Source organism: Nelumbo lutea, chromosome 3, assembly GCF_056320005.1.
Source record: "Nelumbo lutea isolate HS-2025 chromosome 3, American lotus-T2T, whole genome shotgun sequence".
Taxonomy (NCBI): domain Eukaryota; kingdom Viridiplantae; phylum Streptophyta; class Magnoliopsida; order Proteales; family Nelumbonaceae; genus Nelumbo; species Nelumbo lutea.
This window is the reverse complement of record NC_142686.1, coordinates 11,066,916-11,092,218: the sequence shown is the minus strand read 5'-3', so window position 1 is coordinate 11,092,218 and position 25,303 is coordinate 11,066,916. Positions and strand designations below refer to the sequence as shown.

The following is a 25,303-nucleotide window of genomic DNA, read 5'->3' as shown; positions in this document are numbered from 1 at the left end:
CATTCTTCCTCAACAAGGTTAACCATTGGCACGGCTTCAGCTGCACTCCATCCATTAAGAGTTGCACCCTGTTTTGCATCCGTTCACTCAACGTATCCTCCCCAAAGTCCCTAGTCCTCACTCTCTAAGCTGTTGAGAACGACCATCCACCACTCCAGTCAAGAAAGAAATACCTCCTCTTCTAGTATAGTACCTTGGAAGGGAAGTCGTGCAACAATTTACACCCAAATTGATAGAACAAGTAGTAGCTATACATCTCGGGAGTACTAGAGGGATTTCGCTTTATGTGGTATATGCCGGTGAAGGTCTTGACATCTAAAGGGAAACTGATGTGGTGACAAAAGGAGATGGTGCCAACCAAAGTTCTAATAGAATTGGGGTGAAGCTGATCTAGGCTGACATTATAATAGTTCAACACCTTGGGAATAAGGGGGTGAAGGGGGTAGTAAAGACCCGCTTTCAAGGCCTCCTCGAAGATAGTGACCTTGTCATCCTCATGCTCCCACGGGAATTGCCCAAGGGGAAGGGAATATCCGAACTGGTCTAGTATCCTATATCGGTTTACGAGCTCGTAAACATCCTTGACAACCAGTTCGATGGGACCAAACTCGGATTTATTTTTAGGTTGACGACGAGAAGATGAGACTCCCTTACTGAAACATCGTCGTTCTTGGCAAGACAGACTCCTCTCTTCCCTAGACTCAACACCCAACATGATAAAAGCAAAGAACGGATTAAGGGGAGATGACTCATCTAGAATGAATAGACTGACCTCGCCGACTACACCGATGACTTCAGCAATGCCAAGCTCCACGATCATGTTGTGCACTAGAACTCCAAGGTTAGGGACGAGTGAAATGGGCCCCTGAGGGTCCTATTTACAGATAGTTGAACCGAACTATGGGCAATTGATATCAATTGGATCCAACAGTTCACAAGGACATGTCAGTTCGTATTCCAAGGGAAAATTATTTTAGCGTGTATTTTACATTTGCGCGACCTAATGGTTGCATGGCATTCGCGCATCCCTGGAATGCTACCTCATGCCTAGGCCAAACCGATCGAGCCAACCCAATCCCGAGCCATTGGTCAGATCACGATTGAGTACGAAAGTCTGACCAAATCACCTCAGGCTAATACTTCTCCCTCGCCGAATTGATCATGCCAGACTCGGGAGTGGGGGCAATTGATGAGGGGTAATTCGATCCTCCAATGATATCATGACATGTGACATTACAAAACAGTAAAATGACATCTCGACACCACGTAAGCAGACCCCAAGAGCACTTCGGATACTTAACAACCACCTCGACGACCTCAGCACCACGCTAGAAGGCCGAACTGCAAACAACCAAGCAAGACCTCAAGTCAGTGTAAAAAGCAACTTGCTTCCATTGATCTGACTTGACTCTGGTTAGCAACCTACTTGACGTGCTGAGTGACCTCCTTTAGCGGGCTATCACCTCTAAATTCCCCAGATCACAACACCACGTAAGAAAAGTTGGTTATCACCTCACTCGCTTCAGACGGGATTGGATAAACATTGCCTGTTTATGTGGAATCCACCTCCAGGCGTAAAACCACATCCGAACCATCCCAAACACGTTTCGTGAGGCTCACACAGCTTGTGTCAAAAACATTTGTGACACGGCAGCTTGTGAAACCCCCTTAACAAAAAATGCATGAAATGGGCGATAAGCATACTCTATCAAAGTTGTACCAGCTTTTATACTGATCCAAAATTCTCTTTACCACTAGAATTTCCAGATTCTTCTACATTAAGTTCAAGATTAATGGAGTCATAACTTACAACATTAGCATCAAAATCTGTAATTAAATGTACCAAAGAGAACTAAGGAATCTAATCAATTAAATTTCTATAACCAAGCTACTAGTTTCCTCCATTTACCTATATCCTTTCTCAACTGTTTCACCATCACCGGAATTTCAACAATTGAGGGAGATAAAGTTGAAAAAGATCATTCCCCACTCCAAGAGTCACTTCAAGCCATTCTTCCTGGTTGTAGCAATTATTTGGGCATATTGATTTTCAAGGCTCAGTCTTCTGCCTGCAATTTTAGGCATCAAATTTATAAGAAAGAACTTCTCAAATGAGATAATTAGGTTAGAAAATGGCATTTTACAATGAAGGGAATATCTAATTCATATTAATCAAGTGTTCAAAAATGTCAATCTACTGGTTAAAGTCAGCCCCTAAACTGTAGCCATTATCTGGTAGAGTATAATAAAACTCAAAAAGCCTTATCCCAACTATATGTGTTGGCTTCGGGGGAACAATCTAGAATGGACCTAAAACAACCATTCAGGATTCAGGATTCATGTTAAAAAGTGTTAGTAGAAGTTTTATTCCAGCCTTGTACAACTATACTCCTTTATCAGGTCTTGGGACTTAAACAGTGCAACACAACCTGAACTCTAACAAGTATCATACATAGTACCAGAAAAAGACTTCAGAAAAAGAAAAGGAAATTGAACCATTGAATAAGGTGAACAATTAATTCCATCTCCAAAAATCTAGGAGGAATCATACTAGCAGTTTACTCCCCGCCCCCAAGAAAAAAGTGCATGCATATGTGCATTGCACAGACGTTATTGAATCGGTATTCACCCAAAGCATAAATTTTAAAATCAAGAAAAACAGGATTTCTTCCCAACTGAAATGATTCTATTTTAATAACATTTCATGTAACCCAAGGGGCTTCTATCTTATAAAGCCCATTACATTGTTTTATTAAGACTGGAACTGAACAATGTTGAAGTTATCTCTAACCGCAAACAACTAGGACCCAACTTCAAGCCCACTGTGCGTGTAACCCAGGGAAACACATTGATCTTGTAAGGAATGGCAATCAAATCATTCTTGCATAGGCCTATGCAGAAGGGTAAAGCACATGGTAGAATGCTATTTTTTAGTCAACATGGTAGAATAATTGGAAGCATGGACTAACACTCAAATAAGAAATATGCTGACATGTTCTAAGACTGGGTCAAAATTAATCAAATAAGAAATAAATTTTTGGCAGTTTGCATAGACTAACACTCAATGAGTTTTCTCCCCTGATTTCCAAATTGTTGTTGTATTCTGAATTTTTGAGTTCAGACTGATATGAATGGCATGTGGAAGACAGTGATTGTGGTGATTAAACCTGTTCATGGGCCGGGTAGCCCAAGGGGCCGGCCCAGCTCGACCCGTCCTAAGTCGGGCTTGGACAAAATTTTAAGCATGCAGGCTCGGGATTGGACTCTAAAATTCAGGCCTGACTATTTTACAGGCCGAGCTAGGCCGAGCTTGGGCTTTCCCAAATAAGCCCAGCCCGATAATATTAAATATATAATAGAAATATGATAATATGTCATAATAATAGATAATATATATTATATAATAGTAAAATTAATATAAAAAAAGTATTATATATATTAAATGTATAAAATATTATATAATATATAATATATAATTAATATATTATAAAATACATGTCAAAGTTGGGCTTCGGGCTTTATATAGGGCCAGGCTCGAGCTCACGATCTAGGCCTGACAGTCAGGCCGGTCTCTGGCTCAGGCTTGGTGATTTTCTGTTTATAAAGAGGCAAAGCCCAACACGGCTCGACTCATGAACAGGTCTAGTGGTGATACAGTCATAATTAGAGCAGGAGATAGTGAAGCTCAAGGAATTTCTTGCCTCTCAATTTGTGGTAAAACCGTAAAAGATCTAAGTCACCTTCAATACTTCCTAGGAAATTGAGGTTGCCCACTCCACTAAGGATATCTTCATTTCCCCAAGGAAGTATATCCTAGATCTGTTACATGATTCAAACAAGATGGGAGCCAACCAACTGGCGCACCCATTGAGCAGAATCGTAGACTTGGAGATAGTGAGGGAGAACCCCTCTCGGATGTTGAATAGTATCGGAGGTTGGTTAGAAGGCTACTGTACTTGTCTATGACATGCTAGACATTGCCTATGTTGTAAGTGTTTTGAGCCAGCATCTCACATGCACTCTCCAAAAAGGATTCAAATCTTGATTATAGAGAGAGTACTTCAATAGTTGAAGAACCATCTAAGAAAAACCGTCTTGTTCTCTAAACATGGCCATATGAAAGTGCAAGTCTTTACTGATGCCAACTGGGTTGGATCCACAGTTGACCATAGGTCTACTTCAGGTTATTGTACCTTTATTGGAGGTAACTTGGTGACATGGAGAAGCAAGAAACAGTTTGTAGTGGCCAGATTTAGTGCTAAGCCGAGTATTGTGCCATGGCACATAGGGTGGCTGAAGTGTTGTGGATTATGAATTTGTTAAGAGAATTGGGTTTTGGTGTGGAAGGTCCTATGTGTTTTTATTGTAACAACAAGGCATTAATTAATATAGCTGTAAATCCCGTGTTGCATGATAGGACAAACCATATTGAGGTTGACAAGCATTTTATAAGGGAGAAGATTGACAAGGGGGAACTGTGTACTCCTTATGTCTATTATAAATATCAATTGGCTGATTTACTTACTAAGGGTGTTAATACCTTGTGCCATAATGAGTTACGTAGCAAAAAACGGGGGGAGGGGGGTTGATTGACATGTATGACACAACTTGAGGGGGAGTGTTGTAATATTATTACTTTTAGGTGCAAGGGAAGTTTTATCCTTTTATCTCTTGTTTAGTAACCCTAATAAAATAATATGAGTTGGCAGCTGCCATTCTCATTCTATTCTCTCCAAAACTTCTGTCTCATCTCTCTCTTCTCTCTTTTCTTCTTCTCACATGTCTGTTTTCATACTAAAACTACAAATTAAATAAAAAACTGTACATTGGGGCATATACAAACAAAAATACATTATATGACAATGCTTTACAAAAAGAGACTCTGAATAGAAAAAGTGCTATATGATCTCCTTTTAAATACATCAAGTCTGCCCACCTAATAACATTCCTATGATTTTCTTGATGGGATAAATAGACGATTGGCTACTTGACAAACCTTGGACATTTTTTATTTAAAACATTTATAATTGCAATAATGATGGCATATGGTAGAATGGTACTACTCAAAGATAACAACCAACTACTCAAATATTGATCAGCTCAAAAATAGCCACCTCATGGCACAAAAAGTGCTCATTTGCAATAATAGAGATATTACTTTTATTCTTCTTTTCTTTTTGGTCTAAGTTACAAACATCTCAGACACAAAGAACTCTACTTTAACCGTTCCCTTTCCTTACATGACAATCTTTACACAAATCTATAACAGCATAGCACAAAGGCCTTCGACCTCTATTGGCATGTTTTTGTCCAAAAGAGGTGAAATGGTTCTTGCCATTGTAATCGACTTTTTAGCCATAATTGGCCTCAAATGCCCCCATTGGACATTGATCTATCTAAACTTATGTTCTAAACAAATAGAGTAGAAGACAAAACCATGGATGTCCATTGTGATGCATAAAGGGTTCAAAATTGCAACTGTCCTCTCTGGCTGACTATGGTTATGCCCTAGAAAATCAGAGAAGTAAAAGCCAATCAAAGAGGGTAGTATAGGACACCTTTACACTGCAGACAAAATTGAGGGGTCTGAGCAATCTGATAACTTTTCTGGAAAGACCAGAGTTTTGAATATAACTAAAATTTAGAGCCAAATTTTACAAAATCAGAATTAAGGTGTACATCGAAGACTCGCCAAGGAGATAAAAGCTCAAGAAGATACTAGTGATTTAAACATGAAATGCATATAAATTGTAAGGGAATCCTAATGCTTATTAGCTGACTTGGTTAGAGAATTGTTTTTCTCTCTGTTTTTTTTTTTTTTTGAACAAGGTAAAATATTGTTTTATATTAGAAAGCAAAAGAAGGAAAAACAACCCATGTACATTGAGAGACTGTACAAAAAGAAACAAAGTATCATCCAAAAGAAAGGACCAGCTTCCAAAAAAGTGTTAATTGGACTACTTGAAAATTCTTTCATACACCTAACCAAGAACATAACGTTCCTCTGAGTTTATTCTTCATTTCCTCCATTTTAGTGTATTTGTTATAAAAAATACCATGGTTACTGTTAAAGTGTGCCAAATAGGGGTAGTTTAGTCTTCTTATGTTTGTTAAGTAGCTTGCTTATGTGGCAGTGTTATTAGAGTCACTCTGCCCCACACTTAAGTAAGGGCATTTTCGTCTATGTAAAGATTATTAGAGTCTAATAGAGATTAAGGGGGTCGACTGTATGGGGAATCCATCAGATTTCGACAGACCCTTCTTCTCTTCCTGGTTCGGACTACTGTAGCACCAGTCAAAACATGGTATCAGAGCCATGCTCCTGACCTACTTCAGTTGGTAAAGCACCTCAGCAGTGTTCGTGACTCTTCTCCTTCGTTTCTGGTCAGTCAATGGAGAGAACTGGTTCGCCCTAGGTCAGAAACATCACAGCTCGTCTCTCTCTGCTGCGCATAACCTTCTTTAGCAAGGAAAGTGACTTCAGCAGTGAATGGTTGGTTGATATTCTCAAAGGAAGGTTATCTCTTCTTCTAGTGTTACTGATATTTCTGGGTAGAAACCCTACAAGAAGTTGTTAGTATTGATTGGAACCTAGAGAACTAGGTTCATTGTTGCTCTAGAAAGGGCTGTGTGTGCAGTAGCCGAATGGTGTAGGGCTGCTGTGAGTTGTTGAGTGGTGTTAGGGCTGCTGTAAGTGGCCGAGTGGTGTAAGGTGGAATGCAGTGACCATGCCGAGCTCTTAGTGATTGTGTAATGCCCTCTTAAGTGTGTTAAACAAGTCTGAACTGGGTGTAGCAGATTTGACTGTGTTATGGTGCTTGTAATGCACAATTTTTTTTATTGAGTGGTTGTAAGAGGGCCTACTTGTGATTAGTGACTGTGTAGGTGTGTGAGATCAGCAGTAGTGTGAATAAGAACAAGTGTGTGCTCCCACTGTTGTGTTTAGGGGCTGCAATAGGTGCTGAGGTATCAAACTGTGAACAACATCAATCAGCTTGTAGCTGAGAAGGAAGGATAGAGTCAACTGTGAAAGAGTACAATGGGAGCAATAGGAGATGGGTACAATGATCAGAAACCTAGTGTGGTAATTTCCCCCTACTACCTAGGGGTACAAATGACCTCAATTAAGCTGAATGGGGAGAACTATATTCCATGGGCTAAATCTGTGGAAGTTTTTCTCAAGACAAAGAAGAAAGTAAAGCATGTAAGAGATGAGAAGCCACCGGTTGACTCTCCAGGGTTTGATGATTGGGAACAAGAAGATGCTCAAACCATGACTTGATACGGCTAAGGATATATGGGAGCATGGTAAGAAGCTATATTCTTGGCAAGATAACACAACAAGTGAAGGGATGAGAGATCCATCTCATGGACACCCAAAGATTGCGGAATAAGGGGGCTAATTTCAAAAATTTTTCTCTCCCTTCAACTGGGAATCACATTCCCTATTTAGAAAATCATATTTTCAAGGATCATTCTTGAACCTTAAACTGAACCAGATCTGAACCAAAAGGAATAGGAGAGAATTATACCTGATACGGAGAAGTAATATCTCCTAACGAAAGTGTTCACGCCGAAGGAAGGATCCAAAGACTACTCCCACTAAAGATGGCGCAGTGCAGGATGGAGCAGAATCAATAGTGTTCTTCCCCAAGAACTCTGTCCTTCGCAAGAATCAGTAGAATGGTACGTGAGCACAGCTTCCTTTCAATCATTTCTCAAAGAACTGATGTCAAGATCCAATCTTGACTTCTCCCACAACTGGAGATCGAACTGGCAAACAAGGCGGCAGGAACAGGGAGGCGGCAAGAGAGTATTCGCAAGGTGCAGAAAACTCTCTTCTTGATTTTTCAGCACTAAAGAGGATCTGATGTATGTATGTTAAAGGCTGCCGCCCCCTCCTTCCTTTTGTTAACTTAAAAGATCAGCTCCTAATCCCATTAGGAGCTGCTTATCCAAATCATATTTGGATCAGCCTTCTCTTCTAGTGATAAGGATAAACCCTTATCTTATCTGCAGATTAGATTAGCTTTCTCTTAATCCTATTAGAAGGTTTCTAGATCTGAATCACATTCAGATCTGGACTCTCTGAGTGGATAGGATTAAGACCCTATCCTATCTGCTAATCCATCTCAGAATTCGCCCCTTTAATTAACTAAATAAATAGCCCAGTTCGAAATGGGCTTTTAGGCCCATTAAGCTTATGTGCTCACTTAACCTTCCTAATTGCTGCCCAGTTGGGCTTCCTTGTATGGTGTGGGACCCAAGCATTGATCTACACATCAGCCACATGGGTTCGGCCCAGCCTTTGTTACAAGGCCTGGTCGAATACACTGTTAAAGACAGTGCACCCCCTGAAACCCATCGAATGGGCTCTATGGGCCCAACACTTACCCTAAGTGGTCCCTGGGCCAAGCCACCTTGTAACACCCAGGGACTGTGGGCAGATGCAAGATTAGCCCATCAGGTATTATCCTCAATGGTCTTACACCTAACCTCTCAGCCCTTAATGATCATACACTGCCCGACAAGAGAGGACCTCTCCCTCGACTGCAAGGAACAGTGTTGCACTCTCTACTTATATGGATCCCGGGAATTAAAACCTTTTTGCAAACATTTTAGAAACCATAATATATATATTTTTATATCTCACATAAAATATACTTTGCAAAACAAATCTCAACAATTGAAATCGGCTGCCGGCAGTATTGGTTTCCAACAGTGAGAGTGCATCCCCGATCATTACCTTTGTCCGACAAAAGGGCTGATCCTGTCACTATGATCACCCACTCAGATGAATTCTCGGATTGTCCCAACATACCTAGGTTTTGACCCCCGCTAAGGATCTCACTGATTGGTACATCAAAGACAGCCCGATCCGACACCTAGTGCAGTATCATAATCGAGTCTAGGGGTCGGGTGTAACTTTCCAGTTTTGCCCATCAATCTCAAAGGTCCAGAGCAATACTGAAAATCTGGTCCAGTTCAAATATTCAATTAATCCCATACTGTATGTGCCTAAGGTCTCACCCCGGTAGTTGAGACAAGCCACCCCAACCGACTTGGTGGCACCACAGTGTCAGCCTTGTCAGGATAGGTCTCCCCAGACCGACTCACTGGCTGTGAACATTCTAAACTAACACGAGTCTCAATAAGTGTCCAGTTTAAGGGTATTACACAAAAACATACCAAGGGAAAATGAATCAAATATGCACTTTTATTCATTTACAATAAACTCATAAAGTACATCAATTTTGATTGAAACTAAGGGCATACAAAACTGTCTAACAACAAGAGTATATCAGCTTTATCAAGAGTACTTTGATTTACAACAAGGAACCAAAACACTAGAAGAGTGTTATGCCTGCATGAAGAATATAAGGAATGAACTCAATGTCTATCATCCCCTCACTCCAGATATTAAAGTTCAGCAACAACAAAGAGAACAAATAGATGTTACAAGATTTTTAGTGGGGTTGAAGTCGGAATATGAACCGGTTAGAGCCCAAATATTGGGGAGCTCTACTCTTCCTACACTTGAGGAGGTATTCTTAAGGCTTCGTAGAATTTCTTTGGGACAGACTGAGAACCCCACACAGTCTGATAGATCAACACTTGTGACAGCTAGAGGAGGTGGACATAGTACAAGAGGGGGTGGTCATGCTCCTAGAGTAGGTCGTGGCAATTCCATGATTGGTCGGGGTGGCTGTGACTCAGGGGGAGGCCGTGGTAGAGAAAAAAATAACTCTACAAGGAAGTGTACTCATTGTGGTAGGGAAGGACACAGTGAATTTCTGTTATGACCTACATGGCCCTCCCTCTAAATGGGATAATCATGCTGTAGCAGGCGAGGTTGATATCAGTGACAGTAAACTGGCAGACCGAACTCCTCCCACATCTACATCTACTTCTGGGAGGGAGATGGTGAGTGTACCGCGTGATGAGTATGAACGGTTCCTTCAAACTACTTCACAACATACCATTGCCACACTTGCCCAATCAAGTATTGCTTGCATGTCATCTAAAACTCCTTCCTGGATTATTGACTCTAGAGCCTCAGATCATATGACCGGGACTCCAGGTGTGTTCTCTTCTCTTTATGAAATCTCTACATCACAAACTGTTACACTTGCCAATGGGTCATCATCTCCCATCTGTGGTGTTGGTAATGTTGACATGGCTTCTGTCCCTTATCATCTGTTTCATATGTACCTAAGTTTTCATTCAATCTTATGTTTGTTAGTAAAATAACCAAAGCTCTTAACTGTTTTGTTACCTTCTTTCTTTCCACTTGTGTTTTTCAGGATCTCAAGACGGGGAAGAAGATTGGTGGGGGGCATGAAGCTGGTGGATTGTATTACCTTGACAGTGGTGGATCTTTAATTGCACTTTAGACTTCCCTTACTCCTCTACAATGGCATTGCCGACTGGGACATCCATCTCTCAAGGTTCTCAAGATGTTGGTTTCGTCATTGAGTCAGTTGCCAGTTTTACAATGTGAGTCATGTCAGTTTGGTAAACACCGTCGTGTGTCTTTCAGTACAAGAGTTGAGAGTCGTATGTTGAGTCCATTTTCTTTGATTCATTCAGATGTTTGGGGTCCAATCAAAATAGAGTCTTATAATGGGTACACATATTTTGTCTCCTTTATTGATGATTGTTCAAGAATGACATGGATTTACTTAATGACAGAAAGAAGTGAATTATTTTCCATTTTTCAAAAATTCCATGCTGAAATACGCACACAATTTGGTGTTCCAATCAAAGTTCTCCGTTCAGATAATGGTTGTGAATACTTTCTTATTTCATTTCAACAATATTTAGAACAGCATGGCATTATTCATTAGACCTCATGTGCTTTCACCCCTCAACAAAATGGGGTGGCTGAACGGAAGAATTGTCAACTTCTTGAAACTGCTCGGTCTATGCTTCACCACATGAATGTTCCTAAACGGCTTTGGAGTGATGCTGTACTCACTGCATGTTTTCTCATTAATCGGATACCCTCTTGGCCTGGGACCTACCCTCTTGGCCTCTCTTTCAACTTGACATAAAGAATGCCTTCCTCCATGGTGATCTGGTGGAGGAGGTATATATAGAGCAACCACCTAGGTTTATTGCTCAGGGGGAGGTTGGTAAGGTGTGCAAACTGAAGAAGGCAATTTATGGGTTGAAGCAATCTCCACGTGCTTGGTTTGGGAAGTTCAACGAAGTGATGAAGAGTTTTGGAATGAAGCAATGCCAGGTTGATCACTCAGTGTTCAGTTATGACTCAGAAGCTGAGAAGATTTTATTAGTGGTCTATGTGGATGATATTGTCATCACTAAATTGGGAATTGGTAAACTAAAGGTATTTATGCAAAATCATTTTCAAACAAAAGACCTTGGAACATTAAAGTATTTCTTGAGAATAGAAGTTGTCAGGTCAAAACAATGTGTAAATCTGTGCCAAAGGAAATATGTCCTTGATCTATTGGAAGAAACAGGACTGTTAGGTGCAAAACCGGCTGAGACCCCTATGGAACCAAATGTTAAGTTGAGCAGTGATACAGGAGACGTATTTGAAGATCCTGGAAGGTATAGACGACTAGTGGGAAAGCTGAACTATCTGACTATCACAAGACCCAACATCTCCTTTACAGTTAGTGTGGTGAGCCAATTCATGCAGAACCCTCGTATACCTCACTGGGATGCAATCCTTAGAATTGTGAGGTATCTGAAAGGAGCTCCAGGCCGTGGGCTATTGTATAAACCAAGGGGAAAACTTGAAGTAATTGGGTATACAGATGCAGATTGGGTAGGCTCAGTGAATGACAGAAGAACTACTACAAGCTATTGCACATTTCTTAGAGGAAATCTTATGACATGGAAGAGTAAAAAGCAGATGGTTGTGGCCAGAAGCAGTGCTGAAGCCGAATATAGGGCCATGGCTCACACTACCTGTGAATTAGTGTGGTTGAGGAATCTCCTACAAGAAATCGGATTTCACATGGATAAACCTATGAGATTGTATTGTGACAACCAAGTTGCACTCCATATCTCCTCCAATCCTGTCTTTCATGAGAGAACAAAGCACATAGAGGTTGATTGCCACTTTGTGAGAGAGAAGGTTCTTGCTGGAGAGATAAATATAGAACATGTGGGCTCGAATGACCAGTGGGCAGATTTGTTTACAAAAGCTCTAAGCTCAGAGAAAGTGAACTATCTATGTAACAAGCTGGGATTATATGACATATATTCTCCAGCTTGAGGGGGAGTGTTAAAGTGTGCCGAATAGGGGTAGTATAGTCTTCTTATGTTTGTTAAGTAGCTTGCTTATGTGGCAGTGTTATTAGAGTCACTCTGACAGAAGATCTACTAAGGGCATTTTTGTCTTTGTAAAGATTATTAGAGTCTAATATAGATTAAGGGGGTCGACTGTATGGGGAATCCATCAGATTTCGACAGACCCTTCTTCTTCTTCTTCTCTTCTTCTTCTTCTTCTTCTTCTTCTTCTTCTCTTCCTGGTTCGGACTACTGTAGCACCAGTCGAAACGGTTCCTTTCCTTCAAATCGTCCAAATGATAGAGTTCATTGATCTAAAAAAGGCATATGATAGAGAGATAATATGGTGGGTGGAAAAGAAAGGAGTTTAAAATAGGTATATAGACCCAATTAAGGATATGTATGAGGGGGCAACAACGTTAGAACACCACTGGGAGTGACTTTAGATTTTACAGTTACAATGGATCTTCACCAAGGTTCAGCACTTAGCCCTTATCTATTTGCATTGATCATAGATGAATTGACTAAACATATTTAGGAAGAAGTTCCATGGTGCATGTTGTTTGTGGATGAAATTGTTTTAATTGATGAAACTAATGAAGGATTAAATGCAAAATTAAGCTTAGGAACAAATTCCCCAGAAGTAAGAGGTTTTAAAATAAGTAGAACTAAAATAGAGTATATGACATGTAAATTTAATAATAGGAAAAATTCCACTTTAGTACCCTGAACTTTGGGGGGTAGTGTCAAGTTAGTACCCGGACTTTCAAACATGTCACTGCAGTACCCAAACTTTAAAAAAATGTCAAGTTAGTCCAAAACCGCTAATGGACATTAAGTATCATATAAAAGGACAAAAACGCCCTTCACCTATCATCTAATTTTCTTCTGGTTCATATCGGATCTCTAATCACCCCCTCCATTTCAGTGACACTGTAGTTGTAATTATTGGGTCCTGCTTCTAGAGCTGGAGACGAAAAAAAGCGGATTATAAGAACTCTAAAAAACATCTTTTACAGTAAAGCTAACCTTGAGAAGCTGGTCGTTAGTTAAAGAACATCAGGATAGAGGTTAATCCTCAATTCCAATACGGAATCAATAAATACACAGCAAAACGCTTCTGGAAAGAGATTCAAACACTGACGAAGAAAAATATGCTCTATGTCAGACAGTTTATGAAGTGAAACGATAGGAGGCAAATCCATCACTACAAATACTAGGCAATTTCCGTGGTACCAAAGACTAATATTACTGAGAACATTTCTGGTTACCTCAGAGATAATTTCTTGCACAAGGAGAGACTAGAAGAAAACTAATGGTCCAATTCGAATGGAAGGATCTGGAGAGCAAATTCATGGCGGACAGAGTTTCAAAGGTTCAGTGGGGAACGAAAAGGATTGGAGGAGACTAGTTTTGTAATTATAAATAATCTTGACTCTTGAGAGTTGAGAGAGAGAGACCGAGCAGGAAAAGAGGATGAAGACAAGTGGCGATTTTATGGGCTTCTGGGTTTGGCAAATTTTAACTGTTCAGGCCCAGAACGGTATTAAAGAATTTTTGCATGCAAAGAGTGCAGCCATCTGTCGTAATTAAACCAGACTCAGATATAGATTTCTTTATGAAGGTTAAAAATGACAAAAACAGAACATGCAAAGATATGGCTACTCTGGTTCGTTTCAACAAAGACGTGTTCGTGAGTCAAGTGTTGATGGGTCCAACCGTATGCGTATTGGTGTTCATGGGTTCAAATTCATCAATTCACATCCTCTGCTCTCTCATCAAGTCAATCCAACTGTGGCTTAATGTTATTATGGTTCAGTCTTAAGGTAGAAGACAATGAACAATGTCATTTGGATTTGGACTTTTTGTGTATAGGAAATACCACTTAGATTAAAGGGAAAATTCTATAAAACAGTTGTAAGGCCAGTTATGTTGTATGGGACAGAGTGTTGGGTAGTCAAGAAACAACATGTTCAGAAAATGAGTGTGGAAGAAATGTGAATGCTAAGATGGATGAGTGGAAAACTAGGGAAAATAGGATCAGGAATGAAGCCATCTGCAGAAACCTAGGAATAGCTACAATAAGTGATAAAATGAGAGATTAGACTAAGATGATTTGGTCATGTGCGTAGAAGACCACCAACAGCTCCAGTTAGAAGAAGTGATTTGTTACAAGTAGAAGGGGCTAGAAGAGCTAGGGGTAGACCAAAAAAGACACAGGTAGTAGTAATAAAGGATTTAAGCACTAAAAATCTAACAGTGGATATGGATTTATATAGAACAGACAGGTGAAACAGGATTAGCCGACCCCATATAGTTGGAATAAAGCATGGGTGATGATTATGACGATGATGATGATGATGATGATGATGATAGCTGCAGGGAAGGTATTCCATAAAAATTTACCCTGCTGTTCAAACCCTTAAGCCACCCTTCTTGCAGTAACTGAAGCACCATTCCAGGAAGGCGGGTTTGTATGCCAAAAAGAGAAACAGCCATTGCCCACAATTGCTGTGAGAAACTGTCGTGCATAAAAAGATGGTTTGATGATTCAGGAACTTCATTACATAAAGAACAGAGAGTGATATTCAAGGCATTCTTCTCCTTATCAGCAGGTCTTTTGTCAAGCATCTTCAAGTGATGCAGTCCAAACTAGGAAAGCAATTTCTGATGGTATGTGGGAGCACCAAATTCTAGCCCAAGGGCAAGCATTTTATTTCTGGATAGACCGTTTATTGTAAGATGACTAAACTGAAAACATGCCTCATCTCTCCCATGACCAAATTCTTTCATCCTCTCGCTCAGAATCAGGTTTTATACCTCGAATGGGGTTTAACAGCTCAACCATTAAGTTGATTTCCCAATCATTCAAATTTCAAACTCCTTCTAAATGTAGGACATATCACTTAATCGTTCACCTGCTCATAGAGATCCTCTATCACTGTATCTTTATTTTGGGGACCAAGTTACCTTTGCTCACCCTGTAACCGATTCCTTTCTAGAAGTTAGGAAGGGTATTTTGAATGCCACTCCAAATAGCACAACCCAATAGGGATAGGGCAATACCAGAATCCCACCTAAGGCCTATAAGCCCATATTTGCCAGCTATTACCCATCTCCATAGGCTTTCTCTTTCTTTGTTGAACCTCCAGAACCAATTACCCAGAAGGGACTTGTTTTCTTTCCTATTGTTTCTGATAACCAGAAGGGACTTGGTTAGAGAATTGCGTTACTAACATGAGCATTATACCTTGTATGTTCAAGTCCTACATAGGCTAAACTGTTTAAACTCTAAACATCATATGTAAAATCTACAATATGATAAGTTGTCTATTGAACATCAAGTTCAATGTTTGTTCATCAAACACATAGCTAAGCCAGGTGAGGTAAGGTGCAACTGACAAAATGAGCCTTGCCTGTGAGGTCCAAGACATTCAAAGGGAGTGGTTGCTAACTTTGGTGCCTCTGCTATATTCAAAATCACTTAATGTTTTCAGAGAAATCATAGTTTGTATTGGAGGGGCTCTTATGCAAAGGTAGTATGACTAATGTCCCTTGTGCTACTGATAAAAAAAAAATAGTGTCCCTTGTGGTCATGTTGGCCACTCTGGCCTTTTTGCAGTCTTGATTTTCCTTTTGTTTCAGTTTTCTTTTAACAAATCCATATCTGAATCAATGAGATGAATTTAAGAAAAAGAAAAAAACAAAAGAAAACCCATCCTTGTACCTCATGCTTCCGCCGCATTCCCAAGGGGAAAGGAGAAGAGCTCACGAACCGGTGAAAATTCAACCAATCCAATATCCATAGCGTACCCAGTAACAGGTAACTTCAGGTCCCTCAAAACACTGAATGCCTCTGCCATCCGATTCTTGGGGACTTGTTGTGCAACAGAGCAGTAAGGAACCCAAGAGTCTGGGCTGTACTCCTCACTGATTTCAACTCCTTCCTTCTTCAATGCATCGCAAAGTTGTGAGTGGAATTGGAGGAGTGAAAGAGTGGGTGTTGGAGCAAGGAAGAGAATATTAGCTTCGTTGGGGAAGCTTCCAATGGAAGAGAAAGACAAAGCCAATGGCTCTTGCTTAGAAGCAAAGGTCTTTACGACGTTCTCCAGTTTCGGAGGATCGAGGGCGGGGCTAGAGAAGAGAGTAATGTGCGGTCGAGATTCCATCTCAATAAGCTGGGTACTGATCTGGCGACGAGCGAGGACGTTCCAAGCCTTCAAGACTTGGTTTTCCAATGCAGGATCGAAGTAGAGCTCAACTCCATAGCCTTGAGCCATTGAATTCGGTCAGAATTCAGAAAATTTGCAACCCCAAGCAGAAAATCGCGGGTCTAGAAGAAAGAATGACAACAGCTATAACAAGTTATTTACCAAACAAGCACACACAATATAGAAGAGAAAATGAGGAGGCAGGCTAGAAAATAAATAAATAAGCGCAAGAGAACTCTTACCACACCAAGAACGAGACGATTCTCGATTCCTAAAAAGGAGGAAAACGAAATACGAACCAAAAAAAGAAGAAACAGGGAAGGATCCGGTACTACGTAAAAGGAATACAAGAAAATAATGAAGAAATGAAAGGATTCCCGCTAAGGAAGAGAGCAGTCAGCTTTATAGTTAGGAAGAGACAGAATAGATTAAACTCCCAATGAAGAACCCGAATGAGTTACAAAAGAAAAAATGCAAGATAGCTCCAACCAGAACAATACACAAGCAAGAAGAGATAAAAAAGTATGATGGAATAAATAAAGGAATCAAGGGGAAAAAAAAAAGAAAAAAGAAAAACCAGAACAGAGATGCATCTTTCGATTCAGATATTAGAGTTGAAGAGCTGGGAGGAAGGGACTCTGATCTGGAATAGGGGTTTGTAAAAGAGAAAGTTAACTGGCCTAAAAAAAAAAAAAAAATCACAGATAGGAAGCTTCCCTGCAGGACCAATCATAGTTATGCCACGTCGAGGCATTATGTGGCAAATTTTAGCCATTCAGCACCTCTCAATTGATCACTTGCTCAATCGTCCGCATCCACATTAGCCCTGTGCCCTACGTTTCTCTAGTTTTTCTTTTTTTGACAATATTGAAATTTTCAATATTTTGATATTGAATTGGCTTAAAAAATAAAAATCAGAGATTTTTGGTTCAGCTCAGGTAAGAATTTATAAACTAAAATTACTGTTGGATAGGTGTCAGATCGGAATTGATGTCAATATTGTTATTTTAAATGCTTATAGTTGTACAATGAAAATTAGAATTTTACATTAAACCTATCCCTACTTTTCCGGAGAATTTTTTCTTATATTCATTTCAAACAACACCGTCCAAAACAAATGTTTGTTTCAAATAAACAAGCAACAGACAATGCAAGAGACAGAAGAACCGACGCTCAAAAACACACATGCAACAAAAAAAAATTTCCACTATTCGATTATTTGTCATTAAAACGGGTAGAATTTTATTGTCGTGTATCGTGTAATATTAGTCGATACAGTTCAATACGCACAAATATGAAAGCGAACTAGACTTTTGACAACAAAGGTGATGCAACTTTATCATTAACCATCCTTTACTTTATATCAATAAATGAAATAAATGACTAAACATGCAACATACATTTATACTCAACAATTTTAATTACGGGTTGTGTCAAGTCAGTCTTGAATTTCAAAAGGTGCCTTTGTATCATGTGACATTAGGTGTGCATTAAATAGTTTTAAAATGACAAAATTACTTTTTATTATATTTTTTTTATCATTATACCCTTTTTATCTAAGTCTTGAAAGAAAAAAAAAACAAGGGAAAAAAGGATTATTAAATTGGACATTGATCAATTATTGGTTGAAATCCCCAATCAATTGTAACCAGACTATCACTTGTTTGATTCTATAACCCTTCTTCCATTTTCAGCTTTTTAGCACTTAAATGAAATGGGTAAAATGGTTAGAAATTTATCATAAAGGATAATTTTTTCATTTTCAAATGATTTCATGTGCACCTGATGTCACGTAACAGTCAACTAATGGTAGGGACCTATTAGACACAATTTAAAGTTCAGGATACCGTAGAGACACATTTTGAAGTTTGTGGATTGACTTGGCACAACCCCCTAAAGTTTAGGGTACTGTTTAGGGATTTTCCCTAAAAAAATAATATTTAAAATTAGTATTTTATAAATCAATGAAATAAATAATTTATCAAATCCACATAGATGTATATATATATATATATATATCAAAAATTTATTTTTAATTTAAAATATTTATGCAAGTAAAAAAATTAATAATAAAATAATTACTTTAATACTTAAAATTTATAAAACTGCACATGATATGTATCTTAAAATTTTTATAAATTATTAACTAATATTTTAAATTGCATTAAATAACATTGTATTTATTATTTAAAAAATAAAAATATTATTTTCAAAATATTTGAGAATATAATATAAATTGAATCTATCAAACCCACTCATCTACATTTATATAGAAAAATAATTTTTTATTTCATAAAATCTATAGAAATAAAAACATTAATAATGGAATAATTATTTTAGTAATTAAAATTTATGAATTCTTATATGATATGCATCTTTAAAATTTTAATAGGTCTGATATATTTTAAGTTAAGATTATTTGTTTTAATAAATTGGTAATTGATATTTTAATTTATATTTTTATAATAACATATTTTTTGTTTACAAAAATGAAAATATTGTTTACCAAACATTTGAGAATTAACTTTTAGTTGTTTTTTATGTTAAAAATTAAAAAAAGTAAATAAAAAATGATATAATAATTCAAATGTAATAGTTGCATATGCTTTGTGCCTTGGACTTTAATAGAAAATAATGTAATAATGACTTTCTACATGTATTAATTTGTAAAACTCCGTATAATTTGTGTCTTGAACTCTTGATTGATGCATTATCAATAAAATTGTATAATATTTATGTATCACACTATATTAATCATAATATATTTTTTCATGTATACCATTAAAATATACAATTCCTATGTATTTCTACATTTTTTATAGTTATTTTGACATTAAACTTATTGTTAGTAATATTATTATGGAATTTGTGTACATTTTTCTACCGTATCCAAGCGTTTCTATATTTTTCGTGTGTATCTATGTGTATCCATATCCAAATTATTCAATATGATACCAATATTGATACTATGATCATTAGGTAGGATTACCCCACCCTGGTTGGTTCTAGGGTTTAGGGGTTTCCCTACTCGAATTAACCTAAAGGACAAACCTTGGTTGGACTCAATGGAATTGGCCTTGCAATCAAGCTTGTCTTAAAATAAATTAAAAAAATGAAGATGTAAATATTTGAATCCAAACACTCATGGTTACAAAGACTATGGCCTCACTTAATCATTAATGTCACTTAGGTTGTATTTGGTTGCAATGCAAATAAAAATTTGCATTGATGCAAAACCATAATAGTGCTGATTTGAGTGTAAACTATGATCTATTTTTATTTTAAAGTTTAGTTTATTTTGTTTGATTGTAGTACAAAACAAGTAAATTAAAACCCGAAGCAGAATAAAGTAAAACCCAAAACAAAATTAAACAAGAATTTGCATTCTTTTCATTTGCACTCCTATGCATTTATACTAGTGCAAACAAAATTGCATTGCAACCAAACACAATCTTAGTGATTTGATCACTCAAGTTGATGACTTAAGTAACTTTGTATTACCATTTAATTAGTTAAGTGGTTTAAATGTATATAAAATGACAAAGTAGGTTTTACTTTTAGAAACTTGGAACTAACCCCTACAAGGTAAGTCCCAATTTATGATCTGGGAAAATTACAAGAAGGTAAATTTACCAAAATGCTCATTCTTAGTTTGAGTTGTTGAGAGAATAAAATGGCAAAAATCAAAATACAGAAACAAACATGGTTAATGTACAAATGGCAAGGAAAGGGTTAAGAACTAATGTTTTAAACAGTGTTTTCAATCCATCGTTGACCCGGCCAGTTGAACCACTTGAACCATCACCCCATCAAGATTATGAGTCTGATTTGAGTAAAACCCAATAAAGGTAATAAAATGTTGACTTGGTCAAAATCGTTTGCCCCAGATGGGTGGCCCGTTGACCCATCTGTCCTTACCCTTTAATTCCCTGAAATGCTTCGTGAAGGAGGGATTAGCGGAAGACAATTCTTGTGTATGATTCCTATCCTCTTCCATTTGTATGGGTTGAGTATGCTGGATTATTGTAATGTCAAACATTATCATGGAATGTAGTATGTCAACAATCATCGTCTAAAAGAGAATGATTGTGCGGTGTTTGATATGCAAATCATAATTACAAATGGGAGGAGGGTTTTGTTAGGAATGAGGTAAAAATGTGATAAAGGAGGGTGGTGCAAATTTTGTCACTGTTACAAATGCAAATCATAATTACAAATAAACGGACGCAAAACTCAACAGGGTGCAAAATTTGTATCTGGAAGTTTCTCCTGTGCGCAAGCACCTGTCTCTCAGTCCATTTCTCTCATCGACTTCTCTTTGTTTCCCTTTTTCCATAGATGGGCGCAAGTAAATTACACTGTCTAGCTATCAACATGCTTCAAGTTTTTAGATCATTCTGAATGTACGCATCGCTGAAACCAAACTTTTCGCATTTGCATAGAGAATTAGTTGGAGTTCCTTCACACATTCTGCCATCGAGGGTCTCTCGCTACTCTCAGTGCGAACACAGCGAGACGCAAGGTTGGCAAACATGGCGATTGATTCCATGGTATATGAACTCCGACCCATCTCTGGGTCTATGACTTTGCGCAACTTCTTCCGATCGTTCAATATATGCCTGACCTGAGTTGTTGTTCAGAATCACCCAGTCAAGAGTCTGGTCCATTAATTTCTAACTGTTACTGAAATCTGTCAACCTTGAAGAACCAGCTGAACAGAAAATCTGTAAAAAGAAAAGGAAAAAACTCCCATTCATACCTGCACCACAAGGTTCTGGTCAGTGGGCCCTTGGTTCAAGTCTAGTGCTCTGCGCCCGGTCAAAAGCTCAAGAAGAACCACTCCAAATGCATAAACATCACTCTGTAAAGTGAGCTTCCCCGTCTGTGATGAAAAGATAAGCATCCAATGCTCAGTGTTTGGTTTGAAGGAAAGGGGAGGGAAAGGTGGGGAAACCTATACACGATAGTGCAAAGGCTGTTTGCTTGCACCATGGGAGTGACTGCCATGGAGACCTTAATCACGAAAGGGACAAGACATTGATGGACTTGGATAAACAGAAAAAGAAAGAAAGGAGGATACAAAAACTGAAAAAGCAGACCCAAAATGCTTTAACCCCAAATTTATTGCTGAAATAACATCTTAGATATTCATATATATGGAGTAAATGTAAATTGATGAGTTTGAGGCATTGACAAATTTGAAATTTTGGACAAGATAAGAGATTGTAGAACCAAGTTTTCCTCACTTATCAGGGCAGTGTAACAAGCAATGTCTCTGGAAAATTGTCCGATCAGATACTCTGATGCCAGAGTTGTAAAATCTAAACAACGGATAAAGTGGTGAGACTGCAACTAGGTTTTAGAGCACTATTATAGAACTTATCGGGGGGCAGAGCTTCAATGAGGAAAACCCAATCCAACATACATGAACAGAATATAGGTGAATAGATGATTAGACCAGATATGATGCAATTAATCCAATTCAACACTGAGTGAGAAGTAATCCCATGAATGTGCTTACCGATGTATATTCAGGATCAAAATAGCCGAAAGTACCAAGTACTCTTGTGGTTGTATACATTTCCTGGCCCTCAGGCATCAGTTTGGCAAGGCCAAAATCAGAGATCTGGGAAGCAGGAAAAGCTGGTGTTAGAGCTACAATGCATAATTTATATATATGCACAAATGCCTTGTAAGTTAATTACCTTTGCCTCAAAATCTGCACTTAAAAGTATGTTGGTTGATTTCAAATCTCTATGCACAATAGGAATCCCAACTGCAGAGCCAGAATGGAGATAAGCAAGGCCCCTTGCTGCTCCTAGTGCTACTTTCAGCCTTAAAGGCCAGTCCATCTTCTCCTCGCTGAGTCCTAGAATACAATTAAGTCAAGTGAAGTTTCTCTACCAAGAGAGAGAGAGAGAGTTCTAAGATTTGCAGAAGTAAATGAGCACATGAATGGGCATCAGTCAGTAAGTAGGGACTAGGGATCATGAATTAATTATGGATTTTTGTGACAGAACCCACCATTTAAATGATCTTGTAGATTTCCTTTGTGCATAAATTCATATACTAGAAACCGATGTTTCCCATCAGCACAATAACCAGTCAGGGCAACCAGATTTGGGTGGTCCAATCTGCTCAAGATATCAACTTCCACTCGGAACTCTCGTTCACCTTCGGCCTCTTTTGATGGTGGAAGCTCCATTTTCTTGATAGCTACAACCTTCAGAAAGTAGGATTAATTAATGGAAAACAAAATGATATTATCAGAATAGGCATTTCCATTTTCCCATAGTAAAGACTGCACTTGATTTGATTTTTGAAATTTGTTGCAAGACGAATGATATTATGAAAAGTACTTTTGATATATAGATAAAGACACAAGATAGGTTTGTGATGGTTTTCATGATTACTCCTGCGCGTACCTCTCCTGACCTTAGAATTCCTCTGTAAACCCGACCAAATCCTCCTTTCCCGAGCAGATTCTCATCGCTGAACGAACGGGTCGCTTCCTCCATTTCCTTGAGTGTGAACACTGATGACCCATGACGCCTTTTTGTGGATGAATTCTGATCAAGTTGCCAGCGTTCAACAGATTTATATATCCCTGTAGAAAGGTGCAATTCATTCAACTTGAGAATCTGAATTTTCCAAGGATAGAAATCATTTTTTCTGAATATGGGTAACAAAGACAATAAGCAGTAGCAGCAACAACAACAGAAGAAGAAGAAGAAGATAGATAGATAGATCACATGGGTCAATTTGATCAAGTGACTTGCTTCTCCGCCTCTTGTTCCACGCTGCGACTAATCCGAAAGGCATAATGACTCACTAAAGAAGCCAATCTGTTGGAAAAACTGATCAAAATCCTTTTGCTTGAGAATTAAAATGACTGTTCTTCATTTTAAACTGACAATTGATGAGAAAGATCAACCAAGCTCCCTAGTTTCGCTACACACTTGACAAGAGCCTATCTGACGTAATGCCCAACGAGAAGGAAAAAAAAAAACACTTCATTTTAACCAGTTTAACTAAAAAGCAATTCTCTATCAAACCAAAAAATGGAGAAAATTGAGAATGTTATAAAATATATTGCAGAAAAAAGAAAGAAAATAGGCAGTGTAGGAATCCTACCAAGGTACGTACAAAGTAAGTGAAGTTAGACTTGAAGAATACTCAACAACCACATCTCACAACCACCGGAACCTTCCAAGGAGAAGAAATAAACAAATAAATAAATTTGGAATGAGATAGGAAATCAAAAGGCGGTGCTTGAAGACCAAGGAAACACAAGGAAAACATGAAAGAAAAAGAATAAAAAAGGGGTAATGTTTGGTTAGTTGGTTACCTGGGAAAGACAAATGGTGGGGAGGGGTGCGTTTGATGGGGAAAGAGAAGATGCAACCTTTCCCTCCATTTCGTTTCTTCTCTTTTCTTTTCCTTTCTTTTGTGAAGAGAGAGAAAGATAGCCGTTGAGAGGAAGCTTTTAGTCATTTGGTGATCAGTTATATCGTTCCGTACACTTCTCCCATCACTCCCTTGCTTCCATGTCTTCTTGTTATAATCCTACACTTCTGGCCAGCCTTCTGGGTTGAATCCAGATCCTTCTGGTCTGAGAATTTTGATGATGCCGGAAGAACTTAGACCAATCAGAACGCCTAGGGTGAATTTTGATGATTACCACTTCTATGATGCACTCCGAATTAAATTGAAACACGTCCCAAGTCACATATGTGCGAGCCATTTAACGGGATCATTTGCTTTTTTTTAATATCTCAATTTTTCAAACTAAAAATATAAAAGAAAGAATAAAAATAGATACTTTGACCGCCCAGCTCGACAGACGGTAAAAAATATAGAGAAAACTGTTCAGACCTAGCCCTTCCATGGGGCAGATGCCATTAACGAATGATTGCAGGGGAAAAAAATTCTGGTGTTGAATCGTTTATACTGAAGTGCTAGCATACCTCCTCCATGGTAAACTTGCTTTATCTAAGTCAATGTTCAGTGTTTCTTATTCTGCAAATGAGAACTGAAGCAACAAACCGGCAAATCTTGTTGTTTTGATGACTTTATAGTCTATACTCTATCCAATTGATTAAGGTAAAGATTCAGAAATCTTCAAGTTGAGATAAGTTAAAAAGCAAAATTAGTAGACGTTAATTACTCTGTAACATGCTTCCTAATTTGTGAAGTCTCCATTGTCTTTCTGTTCATGATTTTTTTCTCAATACCATCATTAGAAAATAAAGGGAGTCATTACCCAATCTAGTTCATAATGGGTTGCAAGTGTTTTGAAAAAAGCAGAGTACTCAAGTGAATAAGAAACGATGGGCACCTGAAACAATTTCTTGCAAACGACTTCCACCCTTATTTGGTCTGCAATCGTTTATTAATGCATCGGCACTAGGTTAGAGCTGGTTTGGTTTGCAACAGTTTTCTTTGTTTTCGTTCTTCAATACTCATCAGTCAAGATTTCATATGCTTCACTAATCCCCTGATAGTTTTCTATAGCGATGTCTTCATCTGTGGAAGATCGGCATTCATGGAGTGATAGATTTGTGCCCATTGACAATAAACTTTTCTATTTTCTTCATCCCATGTTTCATGAGATATGTAGAGTGTATATCTCTCTATTTGGAGTTCTGATTTTTCCTTCATTCTCTGCTAAACGAAGAAAAAGGGATTAGGGTTTTACAAACAATATTAAAGTTTGTCATGAAATAGTCTTGCGGTTGCGGAAAACTTTCACCCTTTCTTTTATTTTTTAGGTATTATTAAAAAAACTAATAACTCGCAATTTGATTGGGAGTGCACCCTTGCACACA

At 38.3% G+C, this 25,303-nt stretch overlaps 2 protein-coding genes across 7 annotated transcripts; both read right to left on the bottom strand.

The window, feature by feature from the left end:
• Nucleotides 1-1,930: 1,930 nt before the first annotated feature.
• Nucleotides 1,931-17,127, bottom strand: LOC148862910 (uncharacterized). Its single transcript, XM_088980780.1, has 3 exons — nucleotides 16,718-17,127; nucleotides 15,992-16,597; nucleotides 1,931-2,069 (listed from the first exon to the last, which is right to left on the bottom strand). Exon 2 carries the CDS (start codon nucleotides 16,542-16,544, stop codon nucleotides 15,993-15,995), a length of 552 nt encoding a protein of 183 aa, XP_088836906.1. The 5' UTR covers nucleotides 16,545-16,597; nucleotides 16,718-17,127; the 3' UTR covers nucleotides 1,931-2,069; nucleotide 15,992.
• A 3,370-nt stretch (nucleotides 17,128-20,497) lies between these two features.
• LOC148862909 (putative serine/threonine-protein kinase PBL28) lies at nucleotides 20,498-25,061 on the bottom strand. 6 transcript variants are annotated; one of them, XM_088975008.1, is made up of 9 exons: nucleotides 24,814-25,061; nucleotides 23,824-24,087; nucleotides 23,610-23,681; nucleotides 22,901-23,082; nucleotides 22,500-22,698; nucleotides 22,181-22,344; nucleotides 21,997-22,101; nucleotides 21,235-21,357; nucleotides 20,498-21,099 (listed from the first exon to the last, which is right to left on the bottom strand). In XM_088975008.1, exons 4-9 carry the CDS (start codon nucleotides 22,991-22,993, stop codon nucleotides 20,863-20,865), a joined length of 921 nt encoding a protein of 306 aa, XP_088831134.1. In that variant the 5' UTR covers nucleotides 22,994-23,082; nucleotides 23,610-23,681; nucleotides 23,824-24,087; nucleotides 24,814-25,061; the 3' UTR covers nucleotides 20,498-20,862. The 6 variants fall into 6 exon arrangements, with proteins under 6 accessions (XP_088831134.1, XP_088831130.1, XP_088831132.1 ...); XM_088975004.1 differs by lacking the exon at nucleotides 24,814-25,061 and adding an exon at nucleotides 23,228-23,320 and having other exon boundaries at nucleotides 23,824-24,192; XM_088975006.1 differs by lacking the exon at nucleotides 24,814-25,061 and adding an exon at nucleotides 23,228-23,320 and having other exon boundaries at nucleotides 23,622-23,681; nucleotides 23,824-24,168.
• Nucleotides 25,062-25,303: the final 242 nt, after the last annotated feature.

Bases quoted from the DNA above. Each gene is read 5' to 3' on its own strand.
- LOC148862910 (XM_088980780.1), bottom strand. From the start codon at position 16,544: ATGGCTCAAGGCTATGGAGTTGAGCTCTACTTCGATCCTGCATTGGAA.
- LOC148862909 (XM_088975004.1), bottom strand. From the start codon at position 23,297: ATGCCTTTCGGATTAGTCGCAGCGTGGAACAAGAGGCGGAGAAGCAAG. The intron at 22,345-22,499 runs GTGGGTTCTGTC...ATTGTATTCTAG, and splicing joins TCTACAAGATCATTTAAATG to GACTCAGCGAGGAGAAGATG. The intron at 21,358-21,996 runs GTAAGCACATTC...TTTTCATCACAG, and splicing joins TTGATCCTGAATATACATCG to ACGGGGAAGCTCACTTTACA.